Below are 27242 nucleotides of genomic sequence, written 5' to 3' on the forward strand. Positions count from 1 at the left end.
TGCCAGAAAAAGTCTGCAATAATAACAATAGATTATCCCTAGATTGTACAATAATTACTTTCACTAAGTTGTTCTACCACATTGGAATGGTTATTTAATATGTATTCTGCAGTTTCCTTGCAAAAAGAGGTGTGAGAGAAGATATCGCAACTTTTGATGCTAGAAATATTCCAAAGGAAATTCGTGAGAGTGTAGAAGATCTTCTAACTAAAAACAAGGGATCTTTTGACTCAAAGGTAATTGGAAATGTTTAACACGTGTTAATTAAATAAGTCACAAGTCATAATAGTTCATTGTTGAAACTGCAGATACTTTACTCAATACATAATAATTTGCACAGCAATAGCTGGTGGATAAAGAAAATGTTTTTATATTTATTTTTGAACAACCAAAAGTTTATTTTTGGCTTTAAATTCCCAGAATAGATATACTGGTTGTTCAATGAATATAATCAATCTATATATATAAAACGCCTCTAGCAATTTCAACCAAACTTGGTACACAGATGACTTTCTCTCTGGGAAAAAATACTGTGGGGGTAAGACACCCCTAACATCCCTTGAGATGTATGTTCTGTTAAGATACAGCCTGTTGTGCCTTAAAATGGCTTCTACTGTACAGTGCAATGGAGTTGCCATGGTAACAGCTTCACAGAGCTCCACAAGGGGGCTCCCTCTGATAAGGGGCAAAATCTAACTTTAGAAATTAAGTTTGGTCTGGACATTTTCCTTCTATAAATAAATATCCAGGCAACACCGGGTTATCAGCTAGTGATAGTATATTATTTCTGAGAGTATTTTAGATGTTACCTAAAACATCTGGTGCATATTTTCAGGTCACATGTATGTTTCAATATTTCAGAATGCAAAAAGGGCCAGTACTGCAGCTGCACCCTTAGCAGCATGGGTTAAGGCTAACGTTCAGTACTCATATGTGTTAGAACGAATTCAGCCTCTGGAAACCGAACAATCTGGTCTACAAGCGTAAGTAGTGCATGAAGGATAAAGGGCTATGTGTGTATGTATATCATTATCATTATAATTCTGAAATGCAAGAGAGCCATTACATTTAAAAGAGGAAAACTTTCCTTTCTTTGCCTGATTTGACAGAAGAAAGTTTGGCTCAAATTTTAAAAACAAATATAGCCTCATCTGCAGGGGTGAAATCTACTTATCTTCGCTACCGGTTCGCAAATGTGAGCGCGTGCCCATCTCCGCACATGCGCAGGACCTTCTCTGCATGCACAGAGCGTCAAAAGCGGACACGATGATGTCTGGGCAGGTGGGCGGTGCCTGCTACCGAGTGCGCTTGCAAAGCTAAGTAGAACAACGAGGGGTAGGAGAATCCGCTGTGCCATGCAATTTAGATTAGAAAGCAGGAAATTCTACTTGCTAGCTAATATAAATCGCGCATCACAGCGGATCATTGGAAATACTGGTTCACCTGAACCGGTAGTATTTTTTTTACTACCGGTTCAGGTGAACCTGTCCAAACCAGTAGCATTTCACCCCTGCTCTTCTGGAAAGAAAGCTACACTGTGTTCAAGTCTGCTTTCAAAATACTGCCTGTTAAGCATCATTCCTTAGAAAAACTGTTGCTATTTCTAAATCCTATTTTGTGCTTTGTCTGCTTACCTATTTTGTTTAGACATATTGCTTAAAGCAGGGAATAGATTCAGAAAATTGTTCTAAGGAAAGAGCTTTCCAACTTTTTTTAAGTCACTAAGGTTTTATTAGTTAAAATAAAATCGTAGAAACTGATCAAGACACAAAGCTTGTGAAAGAAAACGGTGAGGTTTTGTTGCCTTTAGCATTGCTCCAGAATCCTATTATGCTATAGATTACTAATTTAGCATTGTTTAGTCTCTGAAAGAGACTGATAAAAATGTTAATTTCTGGAAATTGATTATTTTTATGTTACTGTTTGTTCTTGTCAACACTTCAATTAGTATTTTTAATATATTTTAGTAATCTCAGAAAAACAGAAGATAGAAAACGGAAGTTAGAAGATTTGCTTAATTCCGTTGGTCAGAAGGTGGCAGAATTAAAAGATAAGTATGTATTTAAGACTTGTTAATACTATTCTTATACCATTTTTGTATTAAATTAACACTTTCCTGTTGAAATGGAATTATACTTTAATTCAACTTGCCTTTATTAGTTGATTATCTTAAAAATGCAATTGGTATGCAGGTTCCAGGCCAGAACCAGTGAAGCTGCTAAACTGGAAACAGAACTTGCGAAGGCTCAAGAGACAGTGAAAGCTGCAGAGATACTGATTAAACAGCTTGATAGGGAGCATAAAAGATGGAATGCACAGGTTGGTTATTAAACTTTCAGTTGATCCATATTTTTGCCATTTTACTTCAAAAGAAGTCAGTGTTTTATTCCAGAAAGCATTTTTAGCCTCCTTCAATTCTTGTGTTTTTGATATGAAACTCTTTGGTGATTAATTAGGAAATAATTTCATTTCATCCTCTAGCTTTATAGACAAAACCTTAAAATAGGCTGAACATTTTTAGAAAAAACTCAAAGATATAGAAATCTTTCGTTGTACCATGTGCAATGACAATAAAGTAAACTCAACTACAAACTAAACTTTCCCAAAACCAGGAAACAAAAACCACAGAAATCCCAGTGAAATGTAAAGGTAAATGATAAGATAAAGATATATTAAAGATGATAGTAAATGTTAAATATGATGACACAAAAATTGTACCCAGATGACACACTGTATGACTAATGATGATATAAGATGTGGTAAAAAATAAAAAACTTTCTATAAAAAAAAGAAGAAATCCCAGTCCTGCCATATTTATTGCATGATTTAAACCATTCTTCGATTCTACAAAATATTAAGTACAGCCTTCAGCTATCAAAAAGTTGCCCGCACCTGATTTAAATGTCTTTCTGCTTATATATAGAAAAGAAGTAAATTAAAATGTGACCTCTTCACCTTAGTCCATTAAACATTGGTACATAAGAAAGATGGTGAGTGTTTCCACATTATGCCGGTCTTTAAGATCCATTGTATTTTTGGAGACGAAGAAGCAAATTGCACAAACTGATTAACTCAACTTCCCCCTCAGTGAAAGATCTGGTCATTTAGCATATCAATATATTGACTAGCTACATCAATAATCATATTGGAAATTGTTTCAGGTGTCAGAAATAGCGGATGAATTAAGTACACTGCCAAGGAGAGCTCAACTGTCTGCAGCATTTATCACTTACCTCTCAGCTGCACCCGAAGACCAAAGAAAAGCAAGCTTGGATTCATGGACAAAATCTGCTAATCTTGAAAGTGAGAGTTGTTCTCACGCTCTGCTTTTAAATTGCAGTTTTAAATGTTACACAAAATCTCAACATTACCATAACTGATTAATGGGATGGGGGAGGGCGGGGGGGGGAGAGAGAAATAATTAGCAGCTTATTTAATCCTAGGCAGCGACAGATGTTTCTCTATCAGCGTGCAAAAAGAAAATATTTTCTGCGAACTCTACATAGGTGCCAGGAAGGGCATCCGGCCAGTAAACGCTCAGCTCCATTCAATTGCCCTGACCTCACCCTGAAACAAGGGATTACAGCAGGGGTGTCAAACTTGCATGGTCATGGCGGCATCACGTGACATAACGGGACTTTGTTCCCCCTTCGCTAAACGAGGCGGGAGCAGGACCAGCACGTGATGCATCTGACCCGCTGCTACTTTGACAGTCCTGGATTACAGGATTGTCAAAAAAAAAAAAAGAATCCCTGTTCCTTGACCAGTTCAAAGCACAGGTTTCCCAAGAAATCAAAGATCATTGCGTTGAAATTAAGTTCTAGACCACCTTAAACACAATCTCTTATCATTCCAAGAATATAATCATAGAGAAGTACAATAAAAAAAATATCTATGCAATTCCTGTTCTTCAGGAATGTATGATTCTTGATATCAAGCTGAGCACAGAAGGGAAGAAAACATACACAGCTTTTCTTCTTAAGATAGTGAAAGAATAATGGTATAAGAATACTGTGTTCTTTGTAAGCTTTTGCTTTGTTCTGCCCCAGGTCAAGAAATATTCTGTTTGAATCTTAGGAAAAAATATTTTTAGCATAAATATCTGTCCTCTGAGTGGCAAGGAAAATATTTTGCCTGATTTTGTTCAATTTTAAAGGCTTAAAGCAGGGGTTTCCAAACTTGGCAACTTTAAGACTTGTGGATTTCAACTCCCAGAATTCCCCAGCCAGAGCTGGCTGGGGAATTCTGGGAGTTGAAGTCCACAAGTCTTAAAGTTGCCAAGTTTGGACACCCCTGGCTTAAAGGGAGTGGCAGGCAGAGGAATGAGGTCTCGTTGTTAGGTTTACTTCTTTCTTCTTTAGAGGAATCACATTTAGTAGTTTAGTCAAGTTCAGTTTAAGGTTCAGTTGCAATAGGAGCAAAAATTTCAGTCAGGGTAATATTGAAATGTAACCTTGATGTGGATGGTTCTTGCTTACTACAAACAGTTTCAGTCTTTCTGTATTATATACTGAGATAAATAATGGGTTGCTCATAGGACATAAATTGAGTGTAATAAAATATATTTCTTTCTGACTGTATAATTATAAGTTTGTTATGAATGGGTTCAATAATCAAAATGTTTTTCTTCTTTTCTCTCTTTTCCTTTGTCATGTTCTCCCTCTTTTTTATTCTAAGGGAGCTCATACATTTATATCTACACCAGTTTAAGGATTCTGTGACCTTAAACCTTATTTTCAAGAACTGAAGCTAATGTTTCAATCCAGGCAGATTTTCTGTTCCTCCTTATTATATTATATTATATAAATGTTTTATAATCACTCTAATCTCTCTAAATATATATATTAAGTATATGTGATATATAACACAGTCATTATCAACAATTCCTAAGGAAGTGGTAGTTGTACAGTATCATGAAGCAAATATGGCATATGATACAATGTGATTTATTTGCTCTAGTGAATAAAATTCTTAGGTACTAATGAGAAATGTATAATGCCTAAGCAAACTCAGGAACATTAAAAGAATCCCCCCCCCTTTTTTTTTTTTAGAATTTGATCTTAGGCGGTTTCTATGCACAGAGAGTGAGCAATTGATTTGGAAAAGTGAAGGTTTGCCCTCTGATGATCTGTCAATAGAAAATGCTCTTGTAATACTTCAGGTAAATTGTACTTGTATTATTACGTTTTGGAAATTGCACTCGAATAGCATGCATTCACATTTACCAAAGTTTAGATCAGGAGTTTATGAGCCAGTTCTACTCCCAAAATCTGCTTGACTGACACTTGTACCCTCCAATCTCTAAAAACTGTGGGTTGGATTAAGAAAGTCTAAAGCTGTGATTGACTTACATTTATTTGACTATAAATAGAATACAATAGAATCAAAAAAGCAGTGGTTAGAATGCAGTATTGTAGGCTAACTCTTCCGACTGCCACTAGTTCGTTCCTGACCAGCTCAAGGCCTTCCATCCTTCAGAGGTCAGTAAAATGGGATTCAGATTGTTGGGGGTAATATGCTGACATTGTAAACCACTTAGAGAGGGGCTGTAAAAGACTATAGAGCAGTATATAAGTCTAAGTGCTATTGCTGTTGCTATTAGGTTATTTAATTCTATATCTTGGATTGATGGCAAAGAAGTCGCTTCTTGTTTATTTATTTCTTTGATGAAATATTTACAGATATCCTTTTCTGATATTTATGAAGAATTGGAAGTCAAGAAAACCTATTAATGCTATATTGCATTATCGGAGGATGGTTTGGGAATATTTTTTCCCCGCTTACAAATCTAAGTGTACCATTACGTAATTAAAAATCTAAAATGCTAAGTATCGAAGAAGTGCAAAAATTTCCATTTCTAAAACGTAGGATGCGTCATACTTTTTTTGACTAGTGATACTAGTCAATTACATTACTGTTATCTTTCTTCCTGTGTACATTATCTAAATAACTGCCAGTACCCATATTCCAAATGTTTCTTTAGTATTGTGGAAAAAGATAAGAGAGATATTTAAATGTAATTTTATTCCTGAATGTTTTCCTTATAAAATAAAATAAAACTCTCTCTTTCTTTCAACAGAGTAAAGTTTGCCCATTTTTGATAGACCCTTCTTCCAGAGCTACAGAATGGTTAAAAACACATTTGAAAGAATCACGCTTGGAAATTATCAACCAACAGGTATTATTTGAACCTTATAAATTCTTCTGGATTACAGTAGAAAGAATACTTCACTCATTCTTTCATTTAAAATGACTGACCAAGAAAAAGAGAATTTTTACGTCGTTAATTACAATGATTATATAATCAGCTTTTGAAACTAATAATTTTCCATTTTCTCAATGGAGGGCAGTAAGAAGTGGCATATTTTAAGGATTTTTATTGAGATCAGGGTTTCAATTCTTTGATAAACAATATTGACATAGGAGAAGACTGAGCTACCTAGTTTTATGGGTGGTAAAAAGAAAAGTGATTGTAAAAAACTCCAAAAGGATATTTTTATCACATTGATTTTTTTTTTAAATTTCATATAAACATTGAGGGGGAGAAGTGAGAATTTAACCCAAAAAATTATCATGGGATCATAGTGGATAAATCTGTAAAAACTCAGTTTGCATGCAACATAGATGTGTGGACTTCCACCTTTGTGCAAAAGTGTTGAGACATCTGGAATATATCAATAACCAAAATTTATTCAACTACCGTATTTTTCAGAGTATAAGACGCGCCCTTTTTCCTCAAAAAAGAGGCTGAAAATCGGTGCGTCTTATGTATCGAATACGGCATTTTTTGCCTCCTGAAGCACCGCCCCTTCACCAAAATGGCTGTGCAAAGCCTTATGGAGGCTTTCAGAGAGTTCCTGGGGACTGGGGAGGGCAGAAATGAGCAAAAAATGGGCCATTTTTTACTCCCCCAGCTCCCAGCAGCACTCTGTAAGCCTCCATAAGGCTATGTATGCTATTTTTTTTAACAAAAAATGGGCCCGTTTTCTCAAAAAACGGGCTGCTTTTTGCTTGCCCCCCCTCCCCCCCCAATACTCTGCAAGTCCTCCAAGGCTATCCATGCCTTTTGGGGGGAGAAACAGGCCCATTTTTGCGAGAAAAGGGCCGTTTTTGGGAGGTTTGCAGAGTGCAAAGACTTTTTTTTCCCTTTTGGAAAGCTCTTTAACTGATTGATGAAAATTACATTGATCAAGTGCTGTGCCAGCAGAAACAAAGTCTTAGGTGCTGCAGATTGTCAGCGTTTTCCTTCTCCAGCACATGGATAAATACACCTGGAAACATCTACCTACCTACCTACCTACTGTATCTCTCTCTCTCTCTCTCTCTCTCTCTCTCTCTCTCTCTCTCTCTCTCTCTCTCTCCCTCCCTCTCTCTCTCTCTCCCGCTCCCTCCCTCTCTCTCTCTCCCTCTATCTACCAACCTACCTACTCTCTTTCTCTCCCTACCTATCTACTGTATTTCTCTCTATCTCTTTCTATTTCTCTCTCTCTATCCCTCTACCTACCAATCTACCTACACTCTCCCACTACCTACCTACTGTATTTCTCTATCTCTCTATTTCTTTCTATTTCTTTCTCTCTCTCCCTTTATCTACCTACCTACCTAACTACTCTCTCTTCTCCCTACCTACCTACTGTATTTTTCTCTTTCTCTCCCTCTCTATCCATCTATCTACCTATCTACTTTTTTAAAAATTTACCTCTTCAAAACCATGGTGCGTCTTATACTCCGGTGGGTCTTATACGCTGAAAAATACGGTAAATCATTACTGTTTGCTTAGTATGTCTAGAAATACAGAATCAGACATTAGATCTACAGTCATGGAAGTCTTCTTTTGTGATCTATTTGGGGAGGGCACCTACACTATACTGCATTTTTCTCCTTATTTATTGTGATAGTTTAAATTCTGGTTTGGTCTAGCTTCTTCCCGCCCCACTCTTCCCCCCAAGAAAATAGAGATTTTGGAGTGAAAATTTTAAGGTTATATTTAAAATGGCAAAAAAGAGTGAAGAACGTGTACACAAGCATAGTTCTGGCAAAAATAGTTTCATAGTATTTTGTATTTTATAAAAAAAATCTATTGTATAAAAAATTCATTTTTGCAGGATACAAACTTTATTAATGCCCTTGAATTGGCTGTGCGATTTGGAAAAACTCTTATTATACAGGAAATGGATGGGGTTGAGCCTGTGCTTTATCCTCTGCTTAGAAAGGATCTTGTTGCCCAAGGTAAATTTCCAACTTAGTATGTGGCGGTATATGTAACTATTGTTTTGATTCTCAGGTAAAATATTGAATTAAAAAGATTTATTTACAATCTGTTACCCATATTTACTATTATATTTGTCTAACATATATTCTACCAATTGTGTCAGTTTGTTGACCTAATGGCATCCGTCAACAAAAGATCCCACTTCTTCAGCTTCTTCACCTGAGACATTAGGTGGGAGCAGAAATCTGTTCATAGAATCATAGGCAATTCAGTTCAATCTCCTACTCAGGACAGGGATCTGAACTAAAGTATACTTCATTGTTAGCTGCCCATCAGAGCTAGTATTTTCTAGTGTTAAGGAATCAGGCTAGAACAGGGGTGTCAAATTCACGTCGTCACGGCGGCGTCATGTGATGTATCAGGACTTTTCCCTTCAATAAACTGGGCATGGGCGTGGCCAGCATGTGACGCATCTGGCCCACGGGCCAGGAGTTTGACAGTCCTGGGCTAGAAAACGGAGGGCTATGAATTACTAGTTCTGTCTTGGGCATGAAACCTAGCTGAATGATTTTAGGCCAGTTATTCTCTCTCAGCCCAATTCTTCTCACAAGCTTGTTGTTAAGGGGAAAATAGGATGAGGAAGATTATTATGTTCACCGTTTATTAAAAATAAAATAAAGGCAGGATAAAAATATCTAAAGGAATAAATCATCTCTATTATGACTCCTACCCAGCAGGGGTAGAAAAGACAAGTTGCACAGAAAGGGATGGAGTGCAAATGAAAATAATCTAAATCAATAATTGAAATTTATATGAGTTCGGTATGTGTTTTGTCCTACAGATGTGAGGGCAGCAAATGAAATTGATTTTAACACTATGGCTCCCCCCCCCCCCCCATTTGGTTTAGAATTTGTAATAGTGGAATGTAGAATGAATAAACAAATAGTCCATGATATATCAAAATTGGGACTGGAATTTCAATTTTAAGTCTTTGGGGTCATGAGTCAAGACACCACATTAACTAGATACAATTTTGCAACTGTTCTTTTGACAGTTGTTAAACAAGTCATCAGAGTCATTAAGTGAATCATATATTGTAAGTCATAAGAATGAACCTATTTTATTGAAAGGGTGTTTTTGCTGGGAAAAGGGAAAAAATAGTACAAAATTCAGTCATGAGATCATAGAAGTTGCAACTGGTCACAAATGCCATAAAGTTGCCAAGTGCCAGAAATGCGATCACATGACTACGGGGTGATACAGTAGTTGAAAGTAACTTTTTTCAAATCCATCATAACTTCTAACATTGTTAAGGTACCAGTCGTAAGTCGAGAACTACTGTATTCTTCATATTCTTGCTAGCTTCCCCCCCCCCCCAATTCTGTACTGATCTCAGGGTCTTCAGACTTTGAAGTGATTTATTTGAGGAAATAGTAACAATTTTGCCATGCAGAATTTCCCCCTGACCTTAATTTTCAGATGGCCTTTCCTGTGAAATGTAATCATAGAAACCGAACATAAGTTTTTTCTTTATCTTGCTTCTGACAGTTACGTATGATTGCTTCACAGTGCTGTATTTTTTTTAAAAAAATGTGTATTTTTGGTGAGTTGGTACCTATCCTATTTAGGATTTTACATGTTACAATATGCAGATAAAATTTATGTCACAAGGTAGTAAACCAAAGCATCAAATTTATCTGAAACAATCTGCAGATGATAGCTTTTCCCAGGGTTGTGTTGAGCCCCTTTGCTCTTAGGTAGAGGATGACAATAAATGCTGGCCATAAGATTTTTCACTGTTCTTCCTATATCTCAAAGAAAAAAGTTCTGTATTTTCACATATTTCTTTTACTTGATTATATATTTCAGTGCTCTGATGTTTTTGTACATGCTTCCCAATGTGCCCATATATCCCTGGTTACCTGTTAGTTTTAGATGCAATTTAAGATATTAGATTCCTCCTTTAAAACCCTTCATGATTCAGGATCTGACTATCTGCAGGATTGACCTTTCCCTACTACTAATATCTTCTCATCTGATTACATCAAGTATGGTGAATTCTGTGCTCCCTTACTCAGGGATTGTCTTCTTCAGGGACCACATAGAAGCACACCTTTTGAACCACTTCCTTCTTTGCAACAGCAGTCCTGCCAGACATCCAAATTGCTTTTAATATTCCAAAAGTCCACTAAGACCCTGATATTACTGGCCCATCTAACAATGGAAGGTGTTTTAATTTTGGTGGTGTCGATTCCTGTAGATGGAATTGTGTGGGATTATGTGGATTTGTACTTTGTTTTCAATTTTAATCTGAGTAACAGAGTAACACAGATGTAATTGTACATAATTCAGAGTTAGATTTGACTGGAATGTGTCTTCTGGACATAATCTCTTATTTTTAATACTGCTGACTGAGGCTTGTAGAATTTGTAGTACAGAACTTTTAAAGGTCATCAAGTTGTCTTTTCTATACTAGGAAAACTAAGATTCACCTAGTCATGTTTAGAATAGGTTCATTGAAATCAACAGCCAAGAATGCATCTTTTCTAAACATGAAATCTTGAGTAAACAAGACATCAAAATTAAAGTAATCAAGGTTGGATAGTGAATAGTTTATCTGCCTATTTTTTCATGGTTTAGTTTAGCTTTTTCACACTGATGCTGACCTAGCTATGCTGGGCTAACTCCTATAATTTCCAATCAGCATGGTCTTTGCTTCACATAGGAAATCATGATACTGATTGTTTTGTTATTATTACTGATTTTTGATTGTATAGAACAATTAGCCTTTGCTTTTTTTTTAAAAAAAATGTATCTCTTTCTGGGCTAACTTTAACACTAGGATTTAGAAGGTTTCTGTTCTAAATACATTATTTTCATTACTTGTGTTTCTCCCTTTTCCTGTAGGACCCCGTTATGTTGTACAGATAGGTGACAAAATAATAGACTATAATGAGGAATTCAACCTATTTCTGTCAACCAGAAACCCAAATCCATATATTCCACCTGATGCAGCATCTATTGTTACCGAGGTTAATTTTACAATCACCCGTAGTGGCTTAAGAGGGCAGGTAAGAACGCACATCTCCAATAAGATTCCCTTCATTTTAATCAAATGATATACGGTAAAAGGATTTATATAATTTACTTTAAAAATCTGGGTTTTAAAAATATATATAATTCCAGTTTCTTCTCTCTTCTTTTTACCTTGTGCCTACTGGTGCTGTTAAGATGAGATACAAGCAGCTTTTAATTAGCTTGTTCAATTTTTTTTGCACTGCATTGGGATTTATTTGCAAAAATGGATGAAATTTCTTTTGCATTCAAAAAAGTTGGCAAACTTTACAGATTAGGATTTGATAAGATTGCAATGGGCATGTATTCCCTTCCTTTCATTCTCTTAGTCTTTCTTTTGTTGCGCTGAAGATAAACCATTAGAGGAAATATTAGAATATTTAGCAATCTTACATGAGTGTAAAAATATTATTTATTGTATTTCTAGAATGGCAATTTACAAGGATCATAATATTTTTTTTAGTTTTAGGAGATGGGAAGATGCTAATTATCAAACATCTTAAATTTGAATTTGTATTGCTATTATACAAAAATTAACATACAAGTAAATATATAAGCAAATTATACATATATTGCTATGTATATTTATTTATATTTTAAAATAATCAATGGATCTTTTTAACCATTAATGCATGAAGTACAGAATAAAGAAAGATACATTTGTCACTCTGCATTTCTCACTGTCTCTATGTCTTTGATGTGCTGGTTTTGCTCACCCTACATTTAGAGATATAAATTTAGAATGTTATTACATTTCATGCTCTTAAAATTTATTGAAATCTATAGGAAAATAAGTTTGACAGCAGTGGGAGTGAAAGTGTTCTTGAATAAAGGAACTTCTTGCATTCATTGCACTGTACTATGCTCTCCTGCTGTTTCCTCCAAAACTGCTCATAAGTAAGAGATTTCTCTAAAATAGCATGAATGAAGAATAGAGAAATGCAAGAAAGGAAAATTGTTAGGATTCAGTGAGAACAATTTGTGTGAGGAAAATTGTCTTTTCTATTCACAAAAAACATCATTGGATACAAAACATGTAAAAAGGGAAGTATTACGTTGTTTAAAACAACAGCAGTAAGGATAATTTCTAGCTTAGCTGGGGGACTGCCTCTCACTGAGGGTATCTTCCTATTTCATCATATCCAGTAGGATGGGCATGCTCCTTTTCTTAAATGTTGCCAACTAGTAGGACTTAAGCTATAATGTTCTATGTTACCTGTGTCCACTTAGGGACACTCTTTCCCTGAAAACCACCCAGCCCTCACCATTCTGGACTTCTGTATTTTCCTGTAGCCTTTGGCTGGAGCTGAGGAAAGCTTTCTGTTGGACAAGAAAGGTTTGTTTGTCTTTGGGGAAGCTAGGAATTTTAATATTGGTTTTGTGCTTTTTATTGTTTTATTATTGTTTCTAAGCTGCCCAGGGTTATCATAACATAAGATCGAAGGCTATATAAATGCTAAACAAATAATGCTTGTGTACTTTTCTGCCTTCTCAAAAATACCTTGGCCTTCCAGCTTTTAGCTTTGACCATCCAACATGAAAAGCCAGATTTGGAAGAACAAAAAACAAAATTATTACAGCAGGAAAAAGAAAAGAAAATACAGCTGGCCAAACTTGAAGAATCTCTTTTGGAGGTAAGAGATATCAATCTCACATGAACATTTTTATGTAACTTTGTTTATTGCAAGGAGCCATCCAGGTGTAATCTGCTTTTTTTTTTTTTTTGAGATGTTTCATCCACCAGACTAAAAGTGCAGTTGTCTCTGAATTTCCTGATTTTTTTTTTTCTAAATACTTCAGATTAGTGCTTCATCTATGAAAGATTCAAGGAATTTTCTCCTGTTTTCTCCTGGTCTGAAAATCTCACTAAGGTAGATTAGATGGTGTCTTCCAATTTTTCTGAAGATTCAAGGAATGCTCAGATTCAACCAGTGTAACTACCGGTTCTCTGAGCTCGCACTCTGCGTGCGTGCAGTGGATTTGGAAACAGATGCAAAAACTTACCTTCTACTGCATTAAAACAGCTGAGGCACGGTAATCCGCTCTGCCACGCCTATCAGCTATGCTTCAGAAGAAAGAATATATCAGTATAGAGCAGGGGCAGGCGGGCGGGTCCACCTGATCATCGGAGCGAATTGGTTCACTCTCAGTTGATCGTCGGAGCTACCAGTTCGCCCAAACCAGTCCAAACTGGCTGAATCCCACCCCTGGGAATGCTGTCCTCTTCCTGTTTACTTCCCAGAGACATATTAACCCAAGTTTTAAATATCCTTGCACCCATAAAGTTGCACAACATTTACTAAAGCATCTATGACTTTTCAGGCCTGTGTAGGTAATTTGGAAACTACTCTTAATTATCTTTTCAAATGTGCAGAGACATCCCACTTCCCTTTTCCCCCCTAAAAGAGTGAACATGGTTGCAGAACATACCTGAGAACAATTTCCAAAGAAATTGGATGAACCTAGAAAAACACACAACTGTTATAATGTTTTTTTAAAAGTACTTTAAGCACACATTAGTATATTTTGAAATCACTATTTGAAAGGATTTGAACAGCTCTGACATTTTACATGAAAAAGTACTGTAAATGTTTCTTTTTTTATTATGTGGAAATATTTAAATGCATGAAATTATACTATTAGTATTTTTATAGGCAAAATCTAGCAATCGTTAGCTTTTAGGATGAAGTGCTGTTGCACTCAAAATTCATTCTTTGAAAAAGTAATTGGAATGGGAAATATTTTTAAAGGCCGTAACATTTTTCATTTTGCCGTGAATTCTTTTGTAACTGTTACAGTTGCAAATGCATTTTAAACCTCTCAAGATGAAAAGTGCTGGTTTATTATTCTTTCCAAGTCAGCAAACTATTGGAAAGAAATGATGTAAAGTACTGTCATACTTTGTCTGTCAGATAATTCTCTGGAAACTAAACAGAAAAAGACCAAATTTGGTGTGAGAAGAAATTGGCAAAGAGAAAATCAACTTCAGCATTAGGCTGGATCTGGATAGGGATCTGATGATTAAAACATTCCCCCAAATTCTTACACTGCAAACTATGGAAGAGACATTCCATAGCTATTGATTGTGGTCTAGGATGTTGGGGACTGCATCATTCTAAGCTCTCTTCCTTCCTTCTTCCCAATCAAATGAACCAGAGCAGAAACAAACAAAATGTTAAAAAGTTGTGATATTTATGTAGTAACTTACCAAGTGCATCTAAAGTAACCAAAATATCTTTACAATCTCCAAGGTATGTCACAACTTTTGAACATCCCTAATGTTTGGAAATTGAAAGTAGGAAAATTTGACACGCCCTAGCCCTGTGATGGCGAACCTATGGCACGCGTGGCAGGTGGCATGCGGAGCCATTTGTCAGGGCACATGAGGCGTGCTGACTTCAACCTTTTTTTTAGGCCATTTTTCACTCTCCCCAGGCTCCAAAGGCTTTATAGGAGCCTAGGGAGGGCGAAAACAGCCTCCACCGGAGACCCTCCCAAGGCTTCAGGAACTTCCCTGAAGCCCCTGGAACTAAAAAACCCAGTCCTACGGGCAAACCGGAAGTTCAGAAACGGACTTCCAGTTTGCCCGTAGGGCGGTTTTAGTCCTCCGGAGCCTTCAGGGGCCTTCCGGAGGCTTCCCTGAAGGCTCCGGAGGGCAAAAAACAACTCTACAAGCAAACCGGAAGTCATTGGTCATGCACGCTGGTGCCGCACATTGCATTATGGGTGTGGCTCCCCCTCTTTTGGCACATGAGCCAAAAGTTCGCCATCACTGCCCTAGCCTATCCTGTCCTGTGTACATGAGCCTGTAGCTACTGCTTATAGAGAGCCTGGAAGAATTCAAAAAACATTCACTCATCATCTTACTATATGAGTATATAACATTTCTTTGGCATAGCTCATGGCCAATGTTTTCATAAGACGTACTATATACAATGACTTTTAAAAAATGGCCTGGTTGATTGAAATGATTACATAGTGTGACATTTTAAAAATTCTATGGGTATTGTGAGTTTATTGGTTTTTTTTCATGTTTGAAATTTCAAACCAGGAATTATGAGAAATTGGTAGAATTAATTTTGACTATGCTTATCATAAACATAAATTCAAAATATGACCAATGTTGTTTTAGAAACAGGTAATGCTGAATTTTGGAAGAGAGTAGGAAGAATTCTTACATTTAGTATATTGTTTTGTATCTCTCCACAAAAACCTGATTAAGGAATGTCTATGGAGATTCTCAGTCATCCAGGTCATGGTTGTCCCAAAGGTTCTTTTTTCAAGAGGCAACTGGACTTTCTGGTTTTTCTTTGAAGATATTTCACTTCTCATCCAAGAGTTGAAGAAGCTTCTTGGATGAGAAGCAAAACATCTTCTAAGAAAAACCAGAAAGTCCAGTTGCCTCTTGGAAAAAGCACCTTTGAGTTTGAGACCTGATTAAGAAAGTTGAGCATTTGAAAGATATGACATATTAACCAATTGTGATCTATTCAGACAATGTGGATTTAAATACCTTTGTTATCTGTCAACGATTCAAAGCATTCTAAAAATTGAAAGAATTTTTGTTGTTGTTTCAGACGCTTGCAACTTGTAAGGGAAATATACTTGAAAATAAGGATCTGATTGAATCTCTGAATCAAACTAAAGCAAGTAGTGCCCTCATTCAAGAATCTCTTGTTGAGTTTTATAGACTTCAGATTTCCCTTGATCAGGTAGGTATTTGGTTTGGTTTATTAGAGGATACATTACTTAAATAACATGTTTTATTTTAGCTCCCAGTGGATTAATAAATTCAAGAACTGGATTTTGCTGTCTGTTAGAAAATCTTCTGTGGTCTCCTGAGGTTATTTTCAACCCAAAGAGTTTTATCTTTTATTCTGAAAATGCGTAATATCAGTAAAAAATATTCCTTTGCCATCTCACCATGAGAAACTTCAAAGTCTATTTTAAAATAATCCATTTGTATGACACATCCCAAAAAAGGCACTTCTAAGTTATGATGATTTCAGTGGAGAAAATATTGCAAGATGACTCATTAGATCCCGTATAGAACTGAACAGTTCCTATATTCCTTTTTTTGGGGGATAGCTTTCAGTGATGAAGCAGATAATATAACTGAAGTTCTGCTCTCAATGAACATGAATGTATTTTTTAAATTATGTCTGGTATGCACCTATAGATTTGAAAGACAGTTGAAAAGATAAGGTTATCCTGATTAGCTTCCTTCATATATCAAATAACATATATTAATTAGAAGAACCTATCATAAATGTATGTGAGTAAAAAAAAAAAACCTAGGATTTTAGAGCCTTATGTTAAATATTTTTTGTTTCTCTTGCTCATATCAGAGTGAAACCTAAAACTATTATCTTTTTTTCTAAATATTATTTATTTGATTTCTAGAGCTGCCCCTCACAGTAAATGACTCTGGGCAGTGTATATCATAAAAACATTAACACAAATTAAAATGATTAGAGCAATAGAAAATAAATATACATGGTCACCGAGTAGATCTATTGCCAAGGATGTTAATACACCCAAAAAATAAGCCCCCAAGCTCAGGCTGACCACCAAGTTTTCCTAGCCTTATGAAAGGCCACAAGGATTAGAATCATCCGGCAGGGGCTATAACAAAGAGACCACATATTCTGGTACTCACTACCTGACAATTCTTGAATAATGGTACCCATAACATTCCCAACCTGCCAGACTGAACTGGGTGGGTAGAAACGACTGGGAAAATATAAGGAAAAATGAAATGTGGATGGCACAGAATATTAGGGCTTTCAAGTCAGATAGAGGTCCAACATGTCTAATCCATCGTGACAGTGTATCTAACCTTGATTGAACTAGTTAAGACCGATCAAGTCAGGCTTGATTCTTGCCGACTTTATGGTCAAATGTTCACTGTATCTACTTCTCTCTGATAATAATTTGTTTTAATTCTAATATTCCTTTGGTTGCTTTCCATCTGTTTTATCAATTGTCTTTCTATCCGATTTTTCTCATCTTTATCAAAGAAAATAGCCCACTGTCCACTTGTATCACATAGCCAAGATTCACAGGTTTCACTTTGCTGTCTGTCACCCTGGTTTTGACATCTGCAAGGAGACAAGAGAGCCATTAATAGTACTGTCTCCTTTATTGATAACTAGGTGATAACCCAGCATTGCCCAGGTATTTATTTATAGGGTGAAAATGTCCGGACCAAATGTAATTTCTAATATTGGATTTTCCCCTTACCAAAGGGAGCCCCCTTGTGGAGTACTGTAAAGCGATTACCATGGCAACTCCACTGCGTTGTACAGTATGTCATTTTATGGCAATACAGTAGAAACCATTTTAAGGCACCACAGGATGTATCTTAACAGAATACACACCCCGAGAAGTGTTAGGGTTGTCTTACCCCCACAGTATTTGTTTCCAGAGAGTAAGTCATCTGTGTACCAAGTTTGGTTGAAATTGTTTGAGCCATTCCAGAGTTATGCTGGAACACACACACACACACACACACACACAGAGAGAGAGAGAGAGAGAGAGAGAGAGAGAGAGATAGAGAAGATAGATAGATTACTTGCAAACAGTATAAAAATTATTTTGAACCAGGGGTCCTCAATCTCTGGGCTGCGGCCCACTAGTGGGCCATGAGCTGTTTTCCACTGGGCCACGAAAACAGCGGGCAAGCACATGCCCACGCATCCCCACTTGCACCAGCAGTGGCTGAGCACATGTACACATACTCGCAAATGGATGCTGCAGATCCAAATGGATCTGTGGGCATACGCTTGCCGATTGCTAATGCAGAACCATCCCTTTCTCCTGTGCGCTGCTTGGAGAGTCCAAGCATGGGTTAACACAGCCTAACTGCCCTAGGACTGACTGAGTTTTTTCCTTGACCACGCCCCCTTTGCCTCTGGCAGGTCAGTTTTAAAAACTCAGTCCGCCCGATAGGACTGTTGCAGGGGAGTTCCCCAGTTTAGGCTTTTTGCTTGGACTCCCCACATCAGCATTTAAAGAAATTCCTGACCATTTATTTTTGACAATCAGCTAAGGCTTTTCTTGACAGCTCAGGAGGTCTGATATTCATTGTCTGCTGCTTGTAGGCTGAGCGAGGTAGGATTGAGGCTTGTCCGGCTCCAGCTGGCGAGCGGAATCGCTACAAGGGACTACCAGCTGTTTGGCGCTGGGGATCTCTTCCTTAAAGCCGCGGAAGCCTTTTCGGAACCTTAAGTGTCCTAACGGCTTCTAAATTCTGCCTGGCAACAGCGGCGGCCATTTTAAACCTTTCGCGCCCTTTTCTCCACTTCGGAGAGGGTTGCCTTGGTTACTGAGGCTGCGCGCGCAGCGGCGGCCATTTTACAGCACCAAATTGCCTCAGGATTCAAACGGCAGAGTTTGCAGATCTCGCAGTCGGACCTCGCCAGTAGCAGCAGCAGCAGCGACGTTTAGTGACTGAGGGCCTTGTCCGGGGCTCCGGCAAGGCCGAACATCTTGAATACAGCCGCTTTCGCACTCTAAGGCAGGGATTTCGCCGGCTGGCTTCCCTTGCCTATTACAGCAACCGCGGACGTTTCGTGGCCGTCTGGCTCGTCCCAGCGGTGCCCTCCAGACCCATCCAGCCTTCCTGTGACTTCTGAAGAACAATGGCAGACGAAGGTTTGGAGGTGCAGGCTGGGCCTTCTTCCAAGAGGCCCAGAGTGGAGCCCCCCCCAAAGGAAACAAGGGAGGGAGAGGCAATCCCAATAGATCCCCTTCCCGAGCCTCAGGGGACTTACCCACCAGTAAGGAGGGAACCCGTAGAGGCCATACCTCACAGGCCCAGAAAGCCAGCAGGTCCCCAGATCAAGAGGAGGCATGGGCAAGGCCTCATTCTCCCCAAGGGAAGGTTCAGGATCAGGATTCTCCCCACCAGGATGGATCACCTCCATCAACTGGGGGGATTTCAAGGGACTCCTCCCCGGATGCCTCCTGGGGTACCCAGACTCTCCCAGTTCTTCTGTTAGGGAGGAATTGGAACCATATCAGGATATATTTCAGAGGGAGGAAAAGAGAACCTCCAAGGGCTCCAAGGGACGCCCAAAGGAGGACAAGGGTCCCGCATTATCAGCTGAAATGAAGGAGATCATAGCTAAGGCCATCTCCCAAGGAATAGCTGATGGTCTCAAACAGAAAGAGACTGGTTCTGCTAGCACTCCTAAAGCCAGGGCAACCCCTGCCCCTGTAGGAGACCAAGCCCCTGCTTCGCCTGGCACTTCTATTGCCACGGAGGACACAGGATTGGAGGAGGGGGAAATAGAGGATTTTGAATTATCGGAGGATGAGGACCTTCCTCCTGATAAACCGGCCTTTACAGGGTTATTTAAACCATCCCTGTTTAAATCCATCCTTCACAAGGCCATAGCAGCCACTGAACTTGGGCCCACTCCCAAGAGTGCCTCAGCCACCCCCCCTCCCACTAAGGACCACAAGGAAGGTTTATTCCAGGAACCTTCACCTACCCAGGAAATGATTCCCGTGCCGGACTTATTCCTGGACGTAGTCCAAAGGCAGTGGGTCCAACCTGGTACCCTGACCAATCCCAGCGGGGGGGACAAATCCCTTTACGCTGTAGAGGACAAAATGGATGAGGTGCTGAAGTTGCCTGAGGTGGATGCCCCGGTGGTCTCTCTAACTTCTACTTCTAATCTTCCAGCAGATTTACTCGAGGGACTCAAGGCCGAGGACAAACGCTCAGAAAAGGCGTGCCACAAGACGCACCAGGCGGCTGCCTGGGCCATTAGAGCATCCACCTCGGCATCATTCTTCACCAGGGCTTCTCTCCTCTGGCTAAGACAACTCAGGTCCAAACCTCCCTCAGCAGGTTCTAGATGGCGGCATGATATCAATAAAATAATAACCGCCGTAGAGTATTCAGCAGATGCCTCCCTTAATGCGGCCAAATTCACATCTAGGGCCTTGGCGTCCAATGTGACATCACGTCGCCTGCTGTGGCTCCGCCACTGGCAGGCTGATATGAAGGCCAAATGGAAGCTTGCTTCCGCCCCATTTAAAGGAGGGCAACTCTTCGGAGAGGCCTTGGAGAAGTTTGTCATAGAAACAAAGGACAAACGCAAAATTCTCCCGGCCACCCTGAAGAAAGCCGAACGTAAGGGTTCAGGTTCATTCAGGAGACAGCCCTTTAGAGCGCAGGATAACTCTCAAGCTTCCGGCTCTAATTCTTCTTATCAGAGGCCATTTCCCCAGACAGGTGACAGGGGACAGGACAGGACAAATTTCGGATCCAGGGGAAGGCAGCAACAACAGCATTCCTTTCGGAAGCCATTTCGTGGGGGATCCAATTCCCGACAGTTTCGTAGGGGGAAGTGACCATCACAGGAATCCTCCCATAGGGGGTCGGCTCCAAATATATGCCGCCAGGTGGGAGGAGATAACTTCGGACACTTGGGTCCTCAACACGATCAGGAGGGGCCTAGTGCTGGAATTCTTATCCTTCCCTCAACAAAAATTTATTCGCTGCCCCATCCCCAAGAATCCCCAAAAGAAAGATCTCATGCAGAAGGAGATCCTCCATCTGCTCGAAATCAGGGCCATAGAACCGGTTCCCAAAGAGCAGGAGAAACGAGGATATTATTCCATCCTCTTTCTAGTCCCAAAGAACTCAGGGGGGTGGAGGGCCATCTTGGATCTAAAGTGCCTAAATCAGCATCTGGCATACAAAAGGTTCAAGATGCAGTCCCTCCACTCCATCCTGGCTTGCACTCGACAGGGGGATCTCCTCACATCGATAGATTTGAAGGAAGCTTACCTCCATGTCCCCATCCACCCTGCCCACAGAAGGTTCCTGAGGTTCCACTACGACGGGAGGCATTATCAATACAGGGCCCTCCCATTCGGCCTCTCGTCTGCCCCCAGGACCTTCACCAAAATCTTGGCAGTGGTGGCGGCCCACCTCCGGAATCGACCAATTCGGCTAGAGTGTTATCTAGACGACATAATAATTCATTCTTCCAATCAGAAACAGGCCCGAAGGGACGTTCAGGTGACCATACGGACTCTACAACACCACGGGTTTTCAGTGAACCTGCAGAAGAGTCACCTAGAACCGACCACCCGAATCCAACATCTTGGCGCAATAATCGACTCCGTCTCCTGCCAGGTATTTATGTCTCCAGACAGGATGGCGAATCTTCAGAACAAACTTCGTCTATGCAAAGCTCCCAGGTCAGTGCCGATTTTACAACTATCCCAGCTCCTGGGCATCATGATCTCCTGCCTAAAGGTGGTTCCCTGGGCACGGCTTCACGCAAGGGAGCTGCAATGGTTCCTTCTGCCAATGCAGAGATCAAGGGACAGCAACTCGTTAAGACGCGTGAAACTACCGCCAAAAGTACTTCGCTCCCTGCATTGGTGGAGCACAGCGGCGGTCAGGAAGGGGTGCCTCTTCAAGGAGCCCGAAAGGCTGGTTGTAACAACAGATGCCAGCCTACAGGGATGGGGAGCGCACTGCCAGGGACATCTTGCGCAAGGAAAATGGACACAGAGGGAGGCGGCCCACAGTATAAACTGGCTAGAACTGAGGGCCGCTCGCCTCGCTCTACGTCACTTTGCTTCTCAGATTGTGGGTCATCATGTACTGTTGTTAACAGACAATGTTGCCACAAAGGCCCACATCAACAGGCAGGGAGGCACGCACTCCAAAAATCTCATGCAGGAGGCGGAACTATTGTGCAGATGGGCGGAGCGACATCTGGCGTCCATAACAGCGGACCACATATCGGGGACGAGCAACCAAGAAGCGGATTGGCTGAGTCGGCAGACGATAGACCACTCAGAATGGCGGCTGCATCCAGACATCTTCTCTCAGATCGTGGAGAAGTTCGGCAAACCGCAAGTAGACCTGTTTGCAACAAGCACCAACACACATCTGCCCCGCTTCTTCACTCGATACCACTCGCCCTTAGCGGAAGGGACGGATGCGCTGAGGAGCACTTGGCCCTCAGGACTCCTGTACGCGTTTCCACCGCTCCCTCTCATACCCCAAGTAGTGACCAAATTACTGTCAGAAAAGGCCGATCTAATCCTAGTGGCCCCTCACTGGCCCAGGAGGTCCTGGTACGCGGACCTTGTCAGCCTCTCCATCCAAAGTCCGTGGAGGATTCCTCAGGAGCAGATCTCCCTCAGCCAAGGTCACATCAAGCATCCAGATCCCCAGTGGCTGCAACTAGCCGTTTGGCGCTTGAGGGGGACCTCCTGAGGAAGCAAAGATTTTCACACAAGGTCATCAGAACTATTCAAGCGTCCAGGAGACCGTCCACTACTAGGATATACGAGTATACATGGAACGCTTTTTCATCTTGGTGTCAGGGCAAGGGTGTGCAAGACATTTCGGCTTCAGTGCCAAATTTGCTAGAATTTCTCCAAGAGGGTCTGGACAAAGGTCTCGCGCCCAATACGCTCAAGAGACAGGTGGCGGCACTATCCACCATTCTTACCTGTAAATCGGCTAGATCACTTAGTCAGCACCCACAAGTAAAGAGCTTCCTCAAGGGGGCGATGAACATCTCTCCTCAGGTGGTTCATCGATATCCCTCCTGGGATTTGCCATATGTCCTGAAGGCCTTAACGGGGGCTCCCTTCGAACCTCTCAGGAAGGCAAGCCTCCATCATCTGACTATTAAGACGGCCTTCCTCATAGCTATAACATCGGCTCGCAGAATTTCTGAATTGGCTGCGCTGTCTGTGAGGGAGGACCTTTGCATTATTCATACTGACAGAATCATTCTGAGACTTGATCCATCCTTCATCCCAAAGATGAATACTCAGTTTCATAGAGCCCAGGAAGTGATCCTTCCTAATTTTTGTCCAAATCCAGTACATCAGAAGGAAAAAATCTGGCATAAATTAGATGTAAGAAGGGCAGTCAAAATTTACATAAATCGATCAAAGGATTTTCGGCGATCCGAATCCCTATTGGTCTCCTTCCACCCTGGGTCCCTTGGTCGCAAAGTATCATCCCACACAATTGGGCGTTGGCTGAGGGCTTGCATCAAGCTAGCCTATGAGACACAAGGCAAGACTGCACCACGAAGAGTAACCGCGCACTCAACGAGGAGCGCTGCAACTTCAGCTGCTTGGGCGACCCAGGCGTCCATCATAGACATTTGCAGAGCGGCCACGTGGGCCTCGCCTACGGCGTTCATCAAGAACTATAAGATCGATATCTTTGCCTCGGCAGAAGCCTCCTTTGGAAGACGTATACTACAAAGGGTTGTGGAGGCTACAAAGGTCAATGACTCTGCCCGCCCTGGGACACGATAGCTTGGGTATGTCCCATGCTTGGACTCTCCAAGCAGCGCACAGGAGAAAGACCGTTGGCTTACCTGAACGGTCGTTCTCTGGGCGCTGCGGGAGAGTCCAAACCCACCCAGGGTTCGAGGATCCAGATCCAAATCTCTGCAGAGACTGGTTGAAGGCGTCCTATTGCACATTTCGTTTTTAAAACTGACCTGCCAGAGGCAAAGGGGGCGTGGTCAAGGAAAAAACTCAGTCAGTCCTAGGGCAGTTAGGCTGTGTTAACCCATGCTTGGACTCTCCCGCAGCGCCCAGAGAACGACCGTTCAGGTAAGCCAACGGTCTCTCTCCCTCCACCCACCCACAAAGCTGGAAAGGTTGGGAACTCTATTTTAAACAATTAAAAGTTTACTAACCTACAAAAAAGATTTAATACAGAATGTATTTTTTTTCCTCTTTAAAAAGATATGTGAAGAAAATTTCTCATTCATGCTTATAGGTAAACTGGTTAATTTATCACAAAGATACTAGTATCTGTCTTTTCCTTTTATATGTCTATCACCTTTTTCTTTCTTTCTTTTTATTTTGTCCAACTATCAAGAGCTGTTTTTCTCTTTTAACGCCTGCCTCATTGCATTTCCTATCAGGAAGTGATCCATTAAGTCTTGACTTGCTGCAATATAATACAATTTATATGCTAGTGGATAAATACCTCAATTAAGAGAAACCTGCAGGTTAATGGGAATGTGAGAATAAATCTTTTCCTATAATTTTTTTAATGATTTAGTTCTGAAATTTCAGAGTTCATTGAAAGTACAGTAGATTAATTCACAAATAGTTCCTGAGTACATATCTAGCAAGAGCAGTTCAAAATTTCTCTTGAGGGTTTGGGGTACATCCAGTTATATTTTAGACTTTGGTTGTGATAGAAAATCCATATGCCAAATCACAGATGGCATTTTAAGCTCTTTGGAATTTTAAAGTGGTTTTCCATAAATAGCCAAACACTAAATTACCAGTTCACTCCTATGTTATACATTCCCATCTGTTTTTCCCTGGTTGCTTAAATGGGTGCTCAACAGTTATAATTTAAGTCTGAAAACTTTATGAAACATTATTTATCAGAACAGGAACCTATGGAAGGGGTCCAGTAATGTATTCTGTGTGATAGTATTATCATTTAAATACTGTGATTTAAATACTTGTGCCGTTGTTGAGGCAGTATTATTATTATTATTTATTATTTCTTTGCACTTCTAGACCGCCCCCTCTCCCAAAAGGGACTCGGGGCAGTGTACAGTCCACACAGCAAATACATCATCCACAGTAAAATTCATTAAATAGATAAACAGATGAATAAATAAATAAATTAGTACAGAACGCCAGCGTTTGCATCAGGACTGCTATTTATTTAATAATTTTTTTAGCTCATCTCGATCCCTAAATAGTCTGTTGGTGAACAGCAGAAAGAAAGAAACATTATAAAAGCAAAATATATCCAAATAATCCTAGTACAATTTCATATGATTTCATAGTGGAGCTTGTGACCTTCTACCACTGCACCATAGAGAGTATTTTAACTTACTGCACCTGTGTATGATTTGCCAATTGCACAATGGCAGATAGGACAGAGGGTTAACATCATTGCCCAGAGCATCACTGGTTGCCCTCTAACCTCCCTGGAAAAGCTTTATAGCTCCCGCTGCCTTAAGAAAGTTCAAAACATTCTTAAAGATTCATCTCATCCTGGGCATCATTTTTTTGAACTATTACCATCTGACCGACGGTACAGGATAATAAAAACAAGGACAAATAGGCTGAAAAACAGCTTCTATCCCAGGGCAGTAACCATATTGAATTCCACTGTATAGTGCAATATTAATGCAATATCTGATTTTCAGTTCAATTGTATAGAATGTGGAGGATGTGTGTGTTTTATTTTTATAGTTATAATATACACTGAAGATTGCATTTAATTTCATCGTACAAAGTACAATGACAATAAAGTAAACTAAAAAAAGATTTGATGACATATAACAATCAAGATCAAGACATAATTGATTCCAGCATGCTTACATAATTCCAGGAGGTTTAGGGCTGCGCATACCACCAATGGGAAAATTTTCAGAGGGTAGGAACTATAACAGAAAAGGGTTTTTCCCCCCTTCACTTATCTTTTTCATATCCCATGTACCACTTAGCAGGTAAGTACTATTGTCAGCCCTTCTCTAAATGTCTGGACTAGATGGGCAGAGTCAGTTCAGCCATGGTGTTGTCTTATATATCCCAGAGGTACACTGAGTAAGGCATTGAAGATAATGACCAGTACTTTGATTTGGGCCCAGACATCTGCTAGTAATTAATGCAGGAACTTCTTCTACATGGGCAGTGGTGTCTTACCAACAAAAGCTGCGGCAATTTTGTACTAACTGCCTTTACAGGTTGTTTCCAAGGATGACTGCACAGGGAGCATGTTATAGTAGGGCAAGGAAGAGATCCTCTGTTACAGATGTCAATTACTAGGAATAATATATGACTCTGTCTTTTTTGTCCGTAGTGGATTGTAGCCAATATTGGCCATTGCAAATGATGTAGAAATATAATAAGATGTTTGTGCATCCTCTTACCGCTTTCAACTTGCTATAAGTCAATATTGGGGCAAGGGGCGATTGCCCATTTGGCTAGAACTGACTATCTAATAAAACATAAATATTTTGCTTTGTCATGTGCACACCTGAATGCATGTTGACATTGATAAAGTACCTTCTATTCTATTGAATTGTTGTATGTTATTTGTATTTTTAATTTCATTGTGTGTATACATCTCCAATAGGTGGCAATAGAGCTCTAACATTTAATCTTCTTTATTTTCAGGAAAGGGATGCATATCTGACTCTGGCTGAAAGTGGTAGCAAGATGTATTTTATTATTTCTGACTTGTCCAAAATTAACAACATGTATCGTTTTAGTCTGGCTTCTTTCCTGAGACTTTTTCAAAGGGCTCTGCAAAGTGAACTGGTATGTGCCAATAGTTCAAACCAGTGTGTGCGTGTATCTCCCCTCTCCCTCTCTCCCTCCCTCCTCTCACACACACATACACACACTTACTGCATTTACCTTTTTTGCCTCAAGAACTAGAAATAGGGCTGGCTGAAGTAACATTAAAAAATGAAATAAAGGAACTCCTTCCATTAGTGAGTGCACACCATTGATACCTAGTGCATTGCACAATAATCATTGTATTTGAAGGAAATTTATTGGTATATTTGTATAAAATTACCTGACAAAAGACCTAAATAAAACATATAATTCTCCTTGGCTAAACAAAGCATAGTTCCATAGTCAAGAGAATGCAAATGAGATTCTATTTATGTAAATACAAATTCCTCATGTATTTCTTAATTTTCAAACAACAATCTTTCTTAACGGTCCCAGCCCAGTACCACAATTCATCATTAAATTAAGAATTTTTACCAATAGGAGGACAGGGCAGACTTTTTATAGGGTTTGTTTGCCTGTTTTAAATTACAGGTAGGTAGCCTACAGCCTGAAAGCCATGTACACTCCTAAGCCCATATTTTAAAGGCACCACAGGTTCTACCAGCTGTAATTATTGAAGCTGGTGGTAATATTTTCTGCAATTTTTATAGGAAGCCCGTGAAAA

The 27242-nt window shown here is 39.9% G+C and overlaps 1 protein-coding gene across 1 annotated transcript in view; it reads left to right on the forward strand.

Annotated features, from left to right (window-relative positions):
* DYNC2H1 (dynein cytoplasmic 2 heavy chain 1) overlaps positions 1-27242 on the forward strand; it is a 163805-nt gene that overhangs the window by 68818 nt on the left and 67745 nt on the right. The window contains exons 58-69 of the mRNA XM_081950886.1: positions 113-236; positions 862-983; positions 1968-2054; positions 2193-2319; positions 3162-3303; positions 5052-5161; positions 6080-6178; positions 8106-8229; positions 11120-11283; positions 12802-12921; positions 15865-15999; positions 26453-26596. Of these exons, the coding sequence (XP_081807012.1) occupies positions 113-236; positions 862-983; positions 1968-2054; positions 2193-2319; positions 3162-3303; positions 5052-5161; positions 6080-6178; positions 8106-8229; positions 11120-11283; positions 12802-12921; positions 15865-15999; positions 26453-26596 (1498 nt within the window). The remainder of the gene's footprint in view (positions 1-112; positions 237-861; positions 984-1967; positions 2055-2192; positions 2320-3161; positions 3304-5051; positions 5162-6079; positions 6179-8105; positions 8230-11119; positions 11284-12801; positions 12922-15864; positions 16000-26452; positions 26597-27242) is intronic.

Source organism: Natrix helvetica (genome assembly GCF_964273705.1).
Source record: "Natrix helvetica genome assembly, chromosome: 4".
Taxonomy (NCBI): Eukaryota; Metazoa; Chordata; class Lepidosauria; order Squamata; family Natricidae; genus Natrix; species Natrix helvetica.